Here is a 15,179-nt window from a genome sequence, read left to right as displayed (position 1 = left end):
ATTTGCTTTTATTACTATACACCTGTTAGTGATATACAGTCTGAGTGCTTTGTAGACTTCAAGGGAGGGGCTTGGAGTTCTGACTTAGTTGATATTTTTTTCTATAAAGTAGGAACTGAAGAGTTTTGAGGTTTGTTTGGGGTTTTTTTCCCAAAATAGCCATTTTACTTGTGTTTAGAGAGGATCTGCCATATTAATGAGAACTGTTGTAAATTGGAAAAGCATGAAGCTGGACATCTTGCCATTTGAATCGAGCCAATAACACACTGAAAAATAGAAAGGTATTACATTGTTTTGAGCGGCTTGATGGGGTTTTTTTCCAAAGGATCAAATGATTATACCAGGCTTGAAATTAAGGGCCACTGCTTCAGAGAGTAGATCATGTAATTGATACAAGTGTTGAGTAAGAGACAGAGAAAAAAGAGACATCTATATTTGAAATTTAAAAACACAGGATATTACATAATAGAGAGGACATTCCCCCTACACACCTGGCAATTTCAGTAACATTTCTTGTTGCTGTAAAAGTTGCTGTATATCTATGCCAATTTTAAACACGATTTCCATAAGGCTGACATAACTAATAGCATGTGTTTAGGGGCAATTTTAATTCTGACACAAGTCTTCCTTGGACTGACAGCAATTTGCAGTGTGGGAGGACTTGGCCTTGTGGCACCTGTATCCTTGGGATAAGTGGAAGGATGGAATGGCCTGTCTTTGTACAAAACCTTTGGTTCAAGGGCATTCCATTCCCTTGTCTACAAGCCACTTTTAACCTTCATTTGCATGCATGGGTGACTGGTTGATTCTCTGTTATGTGTGCATTTAGAAGATCCATACTTCTGTGAGGCTGAGGTATTTGCTTTTGTTTTCTCCGGTCTCTCATAAGTGGCATCTAATTGTTCTATCTCTGGACTCCCCCTAGAAGCAGCTTGTTCTGTAGCTTAGATTTTATGGTTTTTTTCTTTTTTTTTTTTTTTTTTCTAATTAGAGAAGGGAAAAATGGGAGAAGGATGCTGTAAGACTGAATGATCAGGAAATGGAATGGCTACTGAAATGCAGTGGAAAATTAGTGTAAAATTAAACTTTCAAGGGGAAGTATTTATCTATTCATAAGTAAAGCTATTAGCTCTGAGCTGTCCTGCCTCAGGAGAGGGCCTTTGGCACCATGGAAGGTAGCTCCACGTGAATGTTAAGTGCTCAGAAGTTGAGATTATTGATGTAAGGAATAAAGACAAAGAATCATTGACTTATTTGGCCTGTATTTGGAATATTGTTGTCCATTTTGGTCCACTCACATCGGGAGGGGGGTAGGAAGTAGGAAAACAATTCACTGGAACTTGAAAAGGCCCAGCGAAGAGGAATTAGGAATGAAATGATTTCTCTGGAAAGAAAAAAAATGGCTCCACTGTGACTTCAACTTGGAAAAGGGAGGACTTCGAGATAAATGATGTGTGAAGAGTGGAACAAAGTTTCTAGGGAAAAATTTTTACTCCCCTCCAGTATAAGGCTTAGGGGGCCATAACAAAAACAATCAGTTTCCAACCAACAGGTGGCAGCTATTTACAGTTTGTTATGGACCTGCAAAACTCACTGCCAACAGGCTCTGTGGATGAAAGAAGTTTATCTGTCTTCAGGAAGAGGTTGGATAGTTGAGCAAGAGCTCTGTTATGAGCTAGTAAAGAGACAAGTCATGTCAAGCCCAGGAGATAGTCTGGAAGCAGCTGTAGGACAAGATTATGGGACAGATGCTAGAGCTGTCAGCTGCTTAGGCAACTGCTTGGAGACAGACTTGGAGACAGAATCCTGGAATAGAGGGACAATTTATCTGAACTGGTGCAGCCATTCACACATTTGGTGGTGATATAGTGTCTGCTCTTTGCTGAGGGCACATTTGAACTGCTAAGGAGCCTTGTGATGCATGTATGCCCTTCACCATCTCTCTTTGAATTGTGTCTGTGATAATCTCATCTACCTGATAGAGAAACAAAGAGCACATGGAAAAAAGGGAGCCTTTTGCTGTTGCATGCTTCCCTAGGAAATGCTCCCCAGGAAATGTGCCATGTGTGAAAGAGGACCTAGACCTCTCTGTGGACTTCTTTAGAAATCAGAGATGATGAGGATTTATTAGTTCTTTCTGTACCACTGTGGGATGAGACAGGGCTGAGTTGGTTGACTGGTTGGATCCTGGGCAAATTCAAGTCAAGCTTTTGACTTCTTCCACAACCACAAACTGCTCAGAACAGCTTCATATTCCATCATGTCAAATAGCCCTTATGAGGGTTCTCTTTGAACTATTTGTAGTTGGCACTATTGTGCCATGCATTGATTGACCTTAAACAACTTGAGCAATTTTCCCTGTCCCATTCTGATAGGCTTAGTTAACTGTAATGCAGTTTTTTTTCCATTCTGTAGAAATAAGCCAAGATAACAGGTTTTTTTCAGTGATAGGTAAAAAGAAAAGCAGAATAAGGGCACTGGCTACCTTTAAATGAAGGCTTTACTGGATTACTTTTGACTCCCCAATTATTGGAGTTACTGACAATGTAATGCATGGCAAGTGATAATGAGTACCTGCAGAAGAAAAAGAAATCAGAGAGGTGATGAATATTTTTGTACACATTGCTCTTTCCGCTTTATTTTTTTTAAAGGGCCATACCATGATGAAAATACTTGTCCTTGTCAGTCATTGTCTTACTGGCCACATCTAATGAGTAAGATATTGTGAATCTTTTACATCTTCATTCAACAAGATAAATTTGTTTCTTGTGACACTCTGCAGTAAGTCTTTGTGCTTCAAGTCATCTAAGTCAATCCTTACTGCACAACCTCAACTTCGTTCTGTTGAAGAACAACTTGAAAAAGAAAGGGAACACTGTGGCCCCAGCAGCTTTGCAGTTTGTTCTGACGAATCAGAATACCCTCCTAGAAAATGCTCAAGTCTTCAAACTTCTTCTTAAATGAAGCAATCCAAAGACAAAATTAAGTGCCTCAGGAGTCGTGGTGTGTTAGCAACTAGTTGGAGGGAACCTTCCAGTTTCTTCTCTGGTTCCAGTTTCTCTCAGTGTAAATGACCATCCATTTTTTGCTGGATTGTGATTTTTCTCTAGAACTGTGAAATTGTGATGAATTTGATCTGTGCCTCCTTCATAATCCTCTTTTCTTTACAATTAGTATAATCTTTGAAAGGAAGCTGTTCTTTGCTCAAAATTATTAGTTGATGTTTGAATGGTAGTTGGTGGGTGTATGTTCTTACAAGTGTTTCTCTTGTACTTTTCATATTGACTGGTTTTCTTAGAACAAGAATGAGATGACATATAGCTGATCTTTTGAAAAAGGTGTCAACAACTTGATTTGAATTGTAACATTTAATTGAAGATGATGGAAACATGATTGGAAAAGGCCTTACAACTTTGGAACAACTAATACGTGTATTTGAAAGTTACTTGAAAGAAAAATATTTGAGTTTTTTTTTTTCTTTTATTTCTATCCTTCGAAGATCCAAGTTGACATCTGATGCAGAGAAAGAGTCTGTGATGATGTTTGGGAGAAATCTCCGTCAGCTGCTTCTGACCAGCCCTGTGAGGGGCCGTGCTTTGATGGGAGTAGATCCTGGCTACAAACATGGCTGCAAGCTGGCAATTATTTCACCAACCAGTAAGTTTCAATTCTAAACATTTTTGGAAGGACTGATAAAAATGCATTCATTTAGAGTAAAGATAGTTTCAAAACCTACTTTTTTTTTCAAATTGGGTTTTTTTTGTAAAGCTTTTAGTGCTTTCCACACATCCTGTTGTATAAATTCCTTTCTTCAGCTAGCTTAAGTTTCTGGCACCTGGATTCCAGTGACTTCTTTGACATTATTACTACTCACTTAAATAGAATTTAAGATGCCTTCTGCCTTCCTGAATACAGGTTGAAATGATTGTGCCCCTCAGTAGTTGGCAAAGAGAACACCTGGCATTTTTATTGTTTGACAAAGAATTTGTATTTAAATACTTTCTGTAATATTGCTTTTTTCATGGCTAGTGTCTTGGACATCTGGACACTTTTTCAACCCTTTTTGTTTAGCAGTGTGTGTTTAATGTAAGAGGTCAGAAACATTGTTTTTGCAAAACTTAGTTCACAAATGGAACAGAGCCTTTCCACTTCAACCTAGTCTATTGAGGGGATGCACACCTCTTTAGGCTTATGCAAAAACTATTTGTTTTCCTGATATTTTGTTGTTGCTTTTTGCTTGAGACTATATCCACCCCAGAAGAAGGTAAAGAAAGGTGTGTTCCTTAGAAGGCAATGAAGGTGCAGTAAATGATTGAGCTTTCATTGCACCATTAGCTATCAGTAGTGGTTAATGCAGTTCTTTCCAAATTTGATAGGTGGGATGATGACAAGAGCTAGCGTTGGAATTCTAGAACTTATGTACTGCAAGTCATAAGTTCCTTAGACTTTCGAATTTTCATCACTCTTTACTAGATCTCTAAGTTGTACTACACTAGAACAATAAATATTTTATAGTAAATTGCTCTCTTTCTCTGTGATATAATGCATTATATTTGCTGATAGTTTTAGGTGTTCATTACTTGATATGTGAATATGTCTGCAGGGAACTACAAAATGTATTAACTTGTTGTTCTTTTGCCAAAGCATTCTTGTCTTATGCCAACCATACATTTCTTCTAAATGGATATAGAGATCAAAGAGAAAGATGGCTGATTAAGAAGCTTCCTTTGTCAACCATCAAATTTCGTTCAGTAGTTCTGCAGGCCTTTTGATGTGGCCTTTTGACCTTTGTGGATTTAAGCAAATGACTTTGCCTTTCATTCTAGGTCAGATACTCCATACTGATGTAGTTTACTTGCATTCTGGTCAAGGATTTCGTGAAGCTGAGAAGATAAAGAGGCTTCTGCTACAGTACAAGTATGCTAAAGAAACTTTTGTTTGTTGCTGTTTTCTTACCAAACAAAATTAAAATCTTCACTGTAGAAATACTTGATTTTAATTGCAATAAGAGTTCTACTGATTTAACTAGAGGTTTATTTTCTTTAGTCTAGTTCAGAGCTTGCTTTTTCTTTTGTGTTGGTGCTTTTGCAGTACATATATGTTAGAAGCACATCAAATCAAGGCTGCGTGCTATGAATGTTTCCCCATAAAACTGTTAATTCATTTATTTTTGGGAATAGAAATTAGCATTCAGCTAAGAAATAACTTTAGCCTTTCTCTTCCTAGCCCCTGCAACCCCCAAATCACTCATCAGTCTTTCTCTGTTCCAAAAGCCACATTAGGTTTTGGTAGCGTTTTGTCAAGCAAAGGAAATCCTGCAAAGGTAGCTCTCCAGATGGAATTACGAACAGGAACAGCATGATTAAAAGTTTGTGTCCAACTATGTCTGTGGACAGACATCTGGTCTACTGAGTCAGCTGCTGAATTACCAGAGCATACAGTCCAGTTTGTCTATAAGCATTAGATTGGCTTTAAACAAGGTGATTTGGTGGCTGGCTGTGGTGTGGGCAGTCAGAGGGAATGACCTTGTAAGCTGTTGGAAACTATGATATTCCCATTAAGGAATTAAGATGCTGATTGCTTTGGCTTCTGCTCTTTTTCATGACTCATACCAGATGAGGGAAAAATGAGGTGAAAGTGTTTGAAGACTATAAATAACATTCAATTTATTAATATGAAGTATAATTTTTAGATTTTCTGCTTATATTACCACTGTACAATCCAATTACAAATAAATGAAATTTTTTACTCATCTCATGGACTGTCACATTGAAAACCTCTTAAACACAACATGATGCTTCTAGGAATGTTTTTTCATTACATCTGAGCCTTGTATTATCTAAAATTAGATTTATTGATCACAGTGGAGGATTGAATACTATGTATGAAAAGGTATAAAAGAATATTTGAGAGTAATTGTTTGGTTTTTTTAACCCACACAAAGCTGCAGCACTGTTGTGATTGGCAATGGCACAGCCTGCAGAGAAACAGAAGCTTACTTTGCTGACTTAATTATGAAGAAATATTTTGCGCCGCTGGATGTTGTTTACTGGTAAGATCCCTTTACTGGGATATTATTAATTTGTTCTGCATATCTTAACCTAACAGGTAATTTTAGATGTAATTTTTGAAGTATTTCTTTTTGCTGGCTTGTCTGTATTTGAGTCAAGCTTGACCCAAGGTTCTAGCCAAAGAAAACTAGCTGTAGCTCTTTGAAGCATGACAGTAGTTATCCTGAGTCAGTTAGAGAGACTCACTGAAGCATTTTATTTTTATTTCCTGAGGTTCACTCTCTTGCTGTTATCATTGTAACAAAGTATGTGAGAATAGCAACACTAACAGCTAAGGACCCGTTTGGTTTTGTGTATTTATTTCTTGATGAGTGAGGTTTAACTGCACGTGATAAAGCTTCTGGTGTCTGACTGCACTATGGAATGCTTGGTAATCCTATGGGAATTAAATGATCTGGAAATAAATACTGTGTTAATACCAAGTGGAGAGTAGTAAATATATTTATCCTTTTCAGACTTCAGATTTTATCCATTAGTTTGTTGAATTTGAGCTAAAGTATTCTTCTGTTTGGATGGAAAATGTATGATACCACCTTCTTTTCCACCATGTAGTACTCCTCTCTTTTTTTAATTCCCACCTTTTTTTTTTCTAAAACATTTTTTGTGATTTACCTTGCATTATCCTTTGTGCCAGCATTTAACAGCAGTATTTAGTTTTCACTGTCTTAGCATGCTGAAATAAGTTTGCCATATTTTTAAAGAAGGTTATGGCCTTTTGCTGTTCAGACTATTCTATACATTTAAAAGTGCCTTTTTTCATAAATTAGAAAGTGGTCTTACAGAAATGTTTAACAAATATGTTATTTCTATTGTCTTATGGTGTGTTGCACTTGTTCATCATTTCTATGATTCCCAAGTAAAATTGTGCAAGATTCCATTCTTAAATCACTCTTTTATTCCAGGAGATGTAGTAAAGGTTTTCTAATGGTAATTGTTTGCAAAGGGAGGAGGTTATTCAAGCTTCTGAAAAATCAGGCATCCTATTTACTGAGTCCAGAGCAAAAACAGTGGATGTTTTATGACTGTAGAGAGTGCAAAACACTTCAAACTGTGTGGGTTTTGGCAAATGCATAATTTCACTATTGTTCACTTCATATAGCTTAAAAATCCATTATTATAGCAATAATAATATTTTGAAATAATGGTTTTGTTTATTTATTGATCATATACTACTTTACACAGAAAAAAATGTTTATATAGTACTGTGATTGTTGTTTTTATCACTGTTTACCTCTTCTGATTCATTATTTTCTCCCTGTTTATAATTCAAGGTGACAAAATTTTCAAAGTAGTACTTTATCTACCAAGTTCTTAGAACCAATAAAAGCTCTTGTGTAATAGGACTTAGTATAAATACTGTGTGGCAGAAGTCAGGTTAACAAGTTTGTTGCTTTCTCTAGTAGTGACTGATAATTTTTTAACCTTTCACTTTTTCTAAAACTATTTGTAGCAAAAATCTATAACTACAGTTGTTTAACTTGACGTGTAATATCCGGAAAATTATCATAATCAGAAATATTTTTTAATTTATACATTTATGTTGTTAGTGGTTTACTTGTGTTGGGTTCAAATGGCAGAGCTAGTCCATACTTCAGAATTTGTGTGCAGAGCCATGAGGTGCTTCACATTCAAGCAAAGTGGTTTTTTTTGATTTCATGTTATAGACGTCATCTGGGACTCTTGAACTTTGTATCCTGCTGTCTGTGTGTGAATTTATGTATGTGAGTTTACAGACAGGCTGCATTTGCAGTTCTTGTCTCTTCACATTTTGTCGGTCTGTACTGAGTTTTTTCATAAGGATTAGGATTTCCATATATCCCTTTCTGATGAACTAGTTTCATGTACATCTCATTACTTTATCCAGTGTTGGGGTTTCCAAGCCATGCTGCTGAGCCCTGCAAGGCTATTTTTTCCTTTCCAGCTCCAGAAAGCATTAATCTCCTTGGTATTTCTTAGTAGCAAAAAGGAATGATGAGTCCAGCCATCCAACCTCCACTTGTGATAATCCAGTGAAATGCCTGGAATTTGTCAGTCTGAGTTAAAAATGTGATATTTCCTAAGTGAGGGGCAGTTTAATACAGTGTTAGTGTTTGAGCAATAGGTGACAGTAGGTGTACATTGGGATAACTGCTATACCTTTTGAGGGGAGTTGTGGAAGGTGACTTGGAAGAATATGCTCTGCTGATTCTCTTCTTTTTAAATAGTAAAGTCCTCTAGAATATGTGCTTTCAGATCACAAACAACTTTTCTGCTTCCATGTTCAAAATCTTCCCTAGATTAGGTTGTTTTCTCGTGATAGGCTTTTTTAAAAGTATGAGGACTTTGTTTATATATAGGCTGAATACATATCTCTCATCAGTTCTGTGGAAATATGTGTATGCTTTTGGATGAAGTGATGATTATTCATTGTTTTTCACTTAAAATCTCTAAGAAATAATTTCAGCCATTGTTGGAACAGTTAGTTCTTAAGGCCTGCTTCAGCAGGTTGCAGTTGCAAATAAAGAATGGATTTGCTAATCAATATAGTTCTTCAACTGTGGGGAAAACAAAGCAACAAAGAACCCCAAACAAAACAAAATGACCTAAACCCCCTAGAACAAAAAAGCCCATCCAGTACTTGAACTGTAACAGAATGAGTCAGTTGCACCTAACATGATACCATTTCCCAAGCTTTCAGCTTCTCACAGGAATGCACTGAGCTGCATCAAGGTGGAAATCCTTGCCCAGTAAAACAGAGCTCAGCTCATTGCTGTATGCAAGTTTTAGAGAATTACAAATTGTATGTTCTTTTGAAACTTTTTGTCCTTAAAGGAGTCCAAATGTAAAGGGGCTTGGCACATGAGGTTGGACACTCACCATAGCTGTTGTTCAGAAAGGTGAATGATGGGGAGGTACTACAGACTTCAACTTCCTCAGGAAATACTAGGAGTGAAGAATAGGATCAGGAATTATTATAAAAAAAATAAAATCTCTTCATACTTTTCTGTCCAATTCATCATATAGAGCTTGGAATCATGCATTTCCAGGGAAGTGAGACAAGAATAGAAGGTATAATTTCAGAAAGGTGTGTGCAGTTGGTGCATGCACAAATAATGAAGGCTAAATATAATATATTAAAAGCAAGTGATTAAAATAAAAAATACTTAGCAATGGCAAATGTAAACTGCATAGGGTTTTACTGAAGTTTCCCAAAGAGAAGATGAATCAGTGAAGACAGTAGTAGGAAATGAGGCATATGGCATGATTTTTCATGTGGCTTTAAAACCTGCCTGGACGCAGTTTGACAGTTTTTGATTTAAAGCAAATATTTTTCACTATTTTTGTAACTAACATGCTTTAAGATAGTTACATCCAACCTAAATAACTACAGGACTTTCTTTTCCTTTTTTTTTTAATGTAGTTTCCCTTTTAGAGCTGTGTTTATTGACTTAGATTAGGATTGGACTAGAGCCAGGGACAATCATATCTAGTCTTTGGGTTTTTTGTTACAAATCAGTTTTTGTTACAAGGTTCAATAAATATTTTTGATTATTTATGTTAGCTCTATTGTGAATTCTTGCCAAAGATACATTGTATTATAACCAAAACAGATGTTCTAGTTTAGACAAGTGTATTTGTTTTAACAGGACCAGAAATGTAAATGAAACAACATTGTGTTCAGCATTAACATGGCAGATGATGAACTTTCAGGATTTCATTGGCCTTTTTGGATTAAATGAAAATCTTGAAAAAATATTTCAGGAATCTGGTTTTCTTTGATTGCTGTCAGTTTGAGGCATCTTGGAAATAAAAGCTATCTGAGTGACAGGTGAACTATGCTAAAGCAGGACAAAACCAACAGCTCCATCTTTGTATTTGGCAAAATCAAATCACAATTTCTCTTTCAGCCTCAATGGTTTTGTTGTCACAATACAAGCATTCTTACTGATCTGACTCTTATGTGCTTGCTTCACTAAAGCACACTCAGAGTAAAGTATTTCAGTTTGTATTTAAAAGGAAGTTTGATAAGTGTCAGGAATTGTTAATTGTTTTCAACATGCAGCATAGAGTGCAGCCAGGCCAGTGTATTTTTTGTTGCAGTTTAAATGGGTGGGTATTTAATTTCTGTCTGCTTGGTTTTAAACTTGATGCAAAATCCTTTTCTGCCACTTACAGCAAAATCTTTTCTTACCCTCAAGACTTTATAAGCAATGTAATTAATAATTTACTGCTGTTTAAGTTCAAACACTTCTGTACTGTGACGAATAGGGGAAAGTCTGTAATGTCTTGTAAAGTTCTCATTGGGTTTTCTTTAATGTTTAAATTATCTGCTTTAGAATACTTAGAAATGTTCTGCTAAGGTAGAATAGGACTGTAATATCTTTTGAAGTTGGACCTTGGTGGCAAGAAATTGATTTAGAAATGTTTGTTCTACAGGATTTTAGGTCCGCTTGTATTTTATAGGTGTCTGCACATGCTTTAAATATCCTTTTCAATTTAAATGTGTGTTTTATGTTGTTGAATATCTACATTATGCTCTCTCAGCTTTAACAAATGCCACTTTCAAGTTCCATGCCTCTACATTTCTAATGTTACACTAGCTTAATTCCCATTACTTTTCTGCTTCATAGCACTCGCAGTTTGAAAGGGACCTAACATTCGGGTTCACATTATGATAATTAGGTTTCAAAGCAGTGTGGGGGGATTAAGATGTCTGAAGTCTAGTTGCCGAATAAAGTTCAGAACTACTTGTAAAACTTGTTTGAGTGGTTAACAGAAGTGGTTTTATTTATTCAGTGCTCATGCAGCATTAATCCGTATTTCATCAGGTACCCACAGCGCTGTAACTCTAGATATGACCTTGGGACTTAATTTACCCCATCTCAGTTTTCCTTATTAATGTGCCATGAAAGAGGTACATGAAAGATAGCCAGCTTCAAAGCACCTTTTCAAATAAAGTGGTTGATATGAATCCTCTGGTATTTAACACTGTCTGTCAAATGTTTCAGCTGGTTTGCATCCTTTTACAAGCTATTGCTTGCTGCATTAATGCAGTTGTTTCAAGTCTGTTGAGAGTATGAAGGGGGTAGGGATATGGGAAACTTTATTCCTATTTCTTTTTGATTGTGTTTCCTTCAAGCTGTTATTTTTGTCTGTTAAGCTATATAACTCTCTTAATGACACATTTATGTACACACACCTACACACCTTAGGTCATTAGTTGTCTGATCGAGAAGGTGGAAAGTAGTTTGGAAGGTTTTGGCTAGAGGAATACATATTCAGCGGAAACAATGCGCACATCTGAAATGTGCACTGAAGAACCTTTGTTCTGCTTTCGTCTCTTTCAAGCTCTAGTGGACTCATGAGAAGTCCTAAACAGTGAAGAACTACTTTGAGGAACAAAGAGGTTTAAAATGTGTGTGAAGAAGACATAGTCAATGAAAACATTCTAAATTATGTAGTGATTTCTAGCCAAGCTGTCCTTCCTCCCTTACTTACAAGTTATGTTCTGTTGTGATTATTTACCAAGTATGATCATTCATACTTCAACTGAACAATCATTTTGCATGTACTTATGTTTAGAGGAGACAGTCCTGTAAGTTGGAACCTCACTATGCATAGAGATGACTTCCTTCTCCTACTCTTGGTTGTTCATAACTTGGGTAATAATTTATATATTGTTCAGTACAAAATGGACTGGAATGAGTGACTGCATTTAAAATAGGATCCAGTGCTTGTTCCTTGTGTATCCATAAACTGCTATCTATGTTGAGCTGGACCCATACTATATTCAAAATGGGAAATTCAGAGGTGATCTTTGCCTTTGAAGCAAGGATTCACCTCTGCCCTGACTATAGCCACCTGTACCATCTCTAGCTGTGTTTTTTTTAGGGGAGAGAAGGAAGTGGATAAGCAGTGAAGTTGTGGTGGGGCAGGTGAAACAGGAGATGGTAATAACTTCTGGCTTGCATGCCATGAATTTAAAACTTTATGAAGCAAACTGTATAAATGATAGACTTAATAATTTAAGTGGAGCTGTCTCTGATAATTCAGAGAAATAATTCATAGTTTTCAGGATGAGAAAAGGACTAATTGGAAGTATTTCAATGTAGTTAAAGAAATTCTTAATTCCTTTAAGTTCAGAAAAAGAGTAAGTTACAGATGGTGTCTAGATTTCAGCAATGTGAAAGCAGGGGGTCAGGAAGCAAATCTTACTAGTGAAAGAGATCTAAATCTTAAGGAAAAAGTCAATTTTTCCAGAGCACTGGGACATGTCGTTTGACTTGCATCCAAGGGAATCTGTGGTAAAACAGTCTGCGGGGAGAGAGGAAAGTTTTGTGCAACTTCCCTTCTGTGTTTTCTTTCTAAGAGTTTTATAAAAGTTATGCATTCTCAATATGTAGATCTCTTCAAGTCTTTAAGTGGTACTAAATAGATAGAAGAAAGGGAAGATTTTAGGATGAAAAGCCATTAAATGTGTGACAACATGACTAAGGGCAGTAATGCGGTCTCTTCAGTTAGAAATGTACTGATCTCAAATATACTTTTGCAAATCAGACAATTACAGGGAGAAAGTGAACATGATAAATTCTTTCCCTCCTTTGTTCTCTCACAGAGAAGCCATTTATACTTAGGATTTCAAAATGAATTCTCTGTTTTCAATTTTTACATGCCCTACTGAGCAGTAATTTGAACACAGGCTGTTTTCTTATAGATCTTTGTTATTTTCAGATTAATGAAACAACTTTTTTTTTAAGATAATCAGCTTGACTTCATCTGGTATTGCAGTACAACAGAAATTAGATGAAAAGGGAAAAACCTCCAAAAATATTTGCAAACACAAAACAAGAAGTTGTTGGAAAGGTAAAAGGTTATTAAGAAACATCAGAAAAAGAAGGTGCAATGAGCAAGAGCTACCATTTCTGTATGGAGTGTGCCCATCAGGTCCCTGGGGGCAGTTTTGGCGTGTGTGTATTACATGATGTATGTTTGTAGAGCAGAACTAGGAGTTTTCCTAAAACTCAGTTAAGACAAGATCAGATTTAGTCTTAATTTAAATGTACAGGACAAGACTAGTAAAGCTAGTAGGGGATTTTCTTTTGGGTGTGTTTGACTTCATTAGTTAGTAGAAGTATTTAAAACTATTATCACTTCATGTTTTGTGGTGGTCAGTGTTTGCAATGCCATCTCCTTTTAAGGGCCTTCCATCTTAAAGGCTTTCTGTGTTAACAAATTCCTCTGGCTTAAATTCTTCTGTTCAAGGCTATTTCCAGAGCCCAGAAATAAAAAAAGATTTTAATGAACTTAAGGACAAGAACTACATCTGAGGTTTCCTAGCTTGCTCCAGTCAAACAAAGGAAAGCAACAAGGTGAAGGGCATTGAGGGGAAACCATAGGAGAACACCTGAGATCACTTGGTCTGTTCAGCCTGGAGAGACTGAGGGGAGACCTCATTGCAGTTACAGCTTCCTCATGAGGGGAAGACGAGGGACAGGCACTGATGTCTTCATGACCAGTGACAGGACTTTAAGAAATGGCCCAAAGCTCGTTTGGGAGGTTTGGGTTGGATATTAGGAAATGGTTCTTCTCCCAGAGGGTGTTTGGGCACTGGAACAGCTCCCCAGAGAAGTGCTCACAGCACCAAGCCTGACAAGAGTTTGAGATGCCTTTGGAAAATACACTCAAATACATGGTGTGACTCTTGGGGATGGTGCGGTGCAGAGCTGGGAGTAGGACTTGATGATCCTTTCAGGTTCCTATCAACTCAGCTTATTCTGTGAAAGAAAAAGTTAATTTCTGTGTTTGGTATTTCTGAGGAGGCAAGTTACATAATAGGACAAAATTAAGCTTTTTACTTCAGACCAAAGTGATTTACATTAATATTTAATGTACTTGAACTTTTGAATTTTTTCTGTGCTCTTTGGTCAACACTGCAAGGATCTCACCAATTTAATATCATAGACAGAAAGCTCTTATTTAGCAGAACAAACATAACATGAGATGATAATATGAAATGCCCACTTCTACCATAATTGCTGTATTTATTTGGTTCAGCATTCTTTTTTCTCTCAAGAGTTACCAAACCTTACTTCATTGCTGTTGACATGCTCTTACCATGTCTGCAGTATCAGTAGAGATACCAAAGGGTGGAACTTTAAGATCAACGTGAAAGGCCGTGTGCAGGTCTCAGCACTGTGTGCCATCTTGTATTTCTTGGCAGGAGAAGCCAAGGAGCCTTTTCTTAAGAGGTATCTGAGTGGTTGCCAAGGTCAAGGGATGGCTCAAGGAATGCAGGAAGCTTGAGGAAAGTGCAGAAAGAATGAGTGCAGTCAGGGAATAAGGGGCATGGCACCTTGAAGGTGCTTCCTCTAGACAGACATGCTGAAGTACATCCTGTGGGAACTTTGTGCAGCTGTGTCCTCATTTGAGCTGTGTGTTCCTTGCCTGTTCAGTGCAGCAGGTTATGTCAAGAGAAATTTCCCACTCCTGTTCCCTGATCATTTGTGAGCATGGATGGGTGGTGTTCAATCCAAGCTTAAAATTGAGGTTTGGACTTGAGCTGAAAAATGTGACCTAACACTGCTTCTCAGACTGAGCATTGGAGAAGACTCCTCTAACAGCTGCACATGGGAGTTTTTTCCCAATTCTTTGTTTATTAATTCCTTTTTAAGCTGGAGTAAGCTAAATACCCTTGTTTGAAAATGCTGTCTATTAATCAGAAGGCATGGAAGGTTAGAATTTGATCCGTAAGTGTGAGGTCCCACGTGAAGAAAATTAGTGAAGTGTTAATAATCCAAGACTTAGTTGTTCCAAACTTGGTATTGATACTGGTACCAAACATACAGAAAAGCTTAGGCTTTCAGATAAGCTGCTGCTGCTGCCGCTTTTGAAGAGCTTCTAAAATGAGCATGCATAGTTCTGTAGTTTCAGGTGGCTTTTTTTTCTTTGAAGTAACATGTGAGGTCAACTATAGTTTGTCGTCGTGGAAATGGAATGTAGTCAAATTTGGATGTTACCTGATAGAACGCATTGATAGGAAGTGACTGAGTTGAATAATGATCATTCTTTGATGTATTTTTGATTTGCAGATCATTAAAATTTACTGATGGCAGTGTAAAAACAATCACT

General features: G+C 36.9%; 1 protein-coding gene across 2 annotated transcripts in view; it reads left to right on the top strand.

The window, feature by feature from the left end:
- SRBD1 (S1 RNA binding domain 1) overlaps positions 1 to 15,179 on the top strand; it is a 124,201-nt gene that overhangs the window by 28,533 nt on the left and 80,489 nt on the right. For both annotated transcript variants that reach the window (XM_059468112.1, XM_059468114.1), the window contains exons 14-16: positions 3,500 to 3,657; positions 4,827 to 4,917; positions 5,945 to 6,052. In XM_059468112.1, the coding sequence (XP_059324095.1) occupies positions 3,500 to 3,657; positions 4,827 to 4,917; positions 5,945 to 6,052 (357 nt within the window). The remainder of the gene's footprint in view (positions 1 to 3,499; positions 3,658 to 4,826; positions 4,918 to 5,944; positions 6,053 to 15,179) is intronic.

Source organism: Ammospiza nelsoni, chromosome 3 (genome assembly GCF_027579445.1).
Source record: "Ammospiza nelsoni isolate bAmmNel1 chromosome 3, bAmmNel1.pri, whole genome shotgun sequence".
NCBI classification, from domain to species: domain Eukaryota; kingdom Metazoa; phylum Chordata; class Aves; order Passeriformes; family Passerellidae; genus Ammospiza; species Ammospiza nelsoni.
Note: the sequence above shows the minus strand (reverse complement) of the source record. Positions and strands in the feature narration are given on the sequence as shown.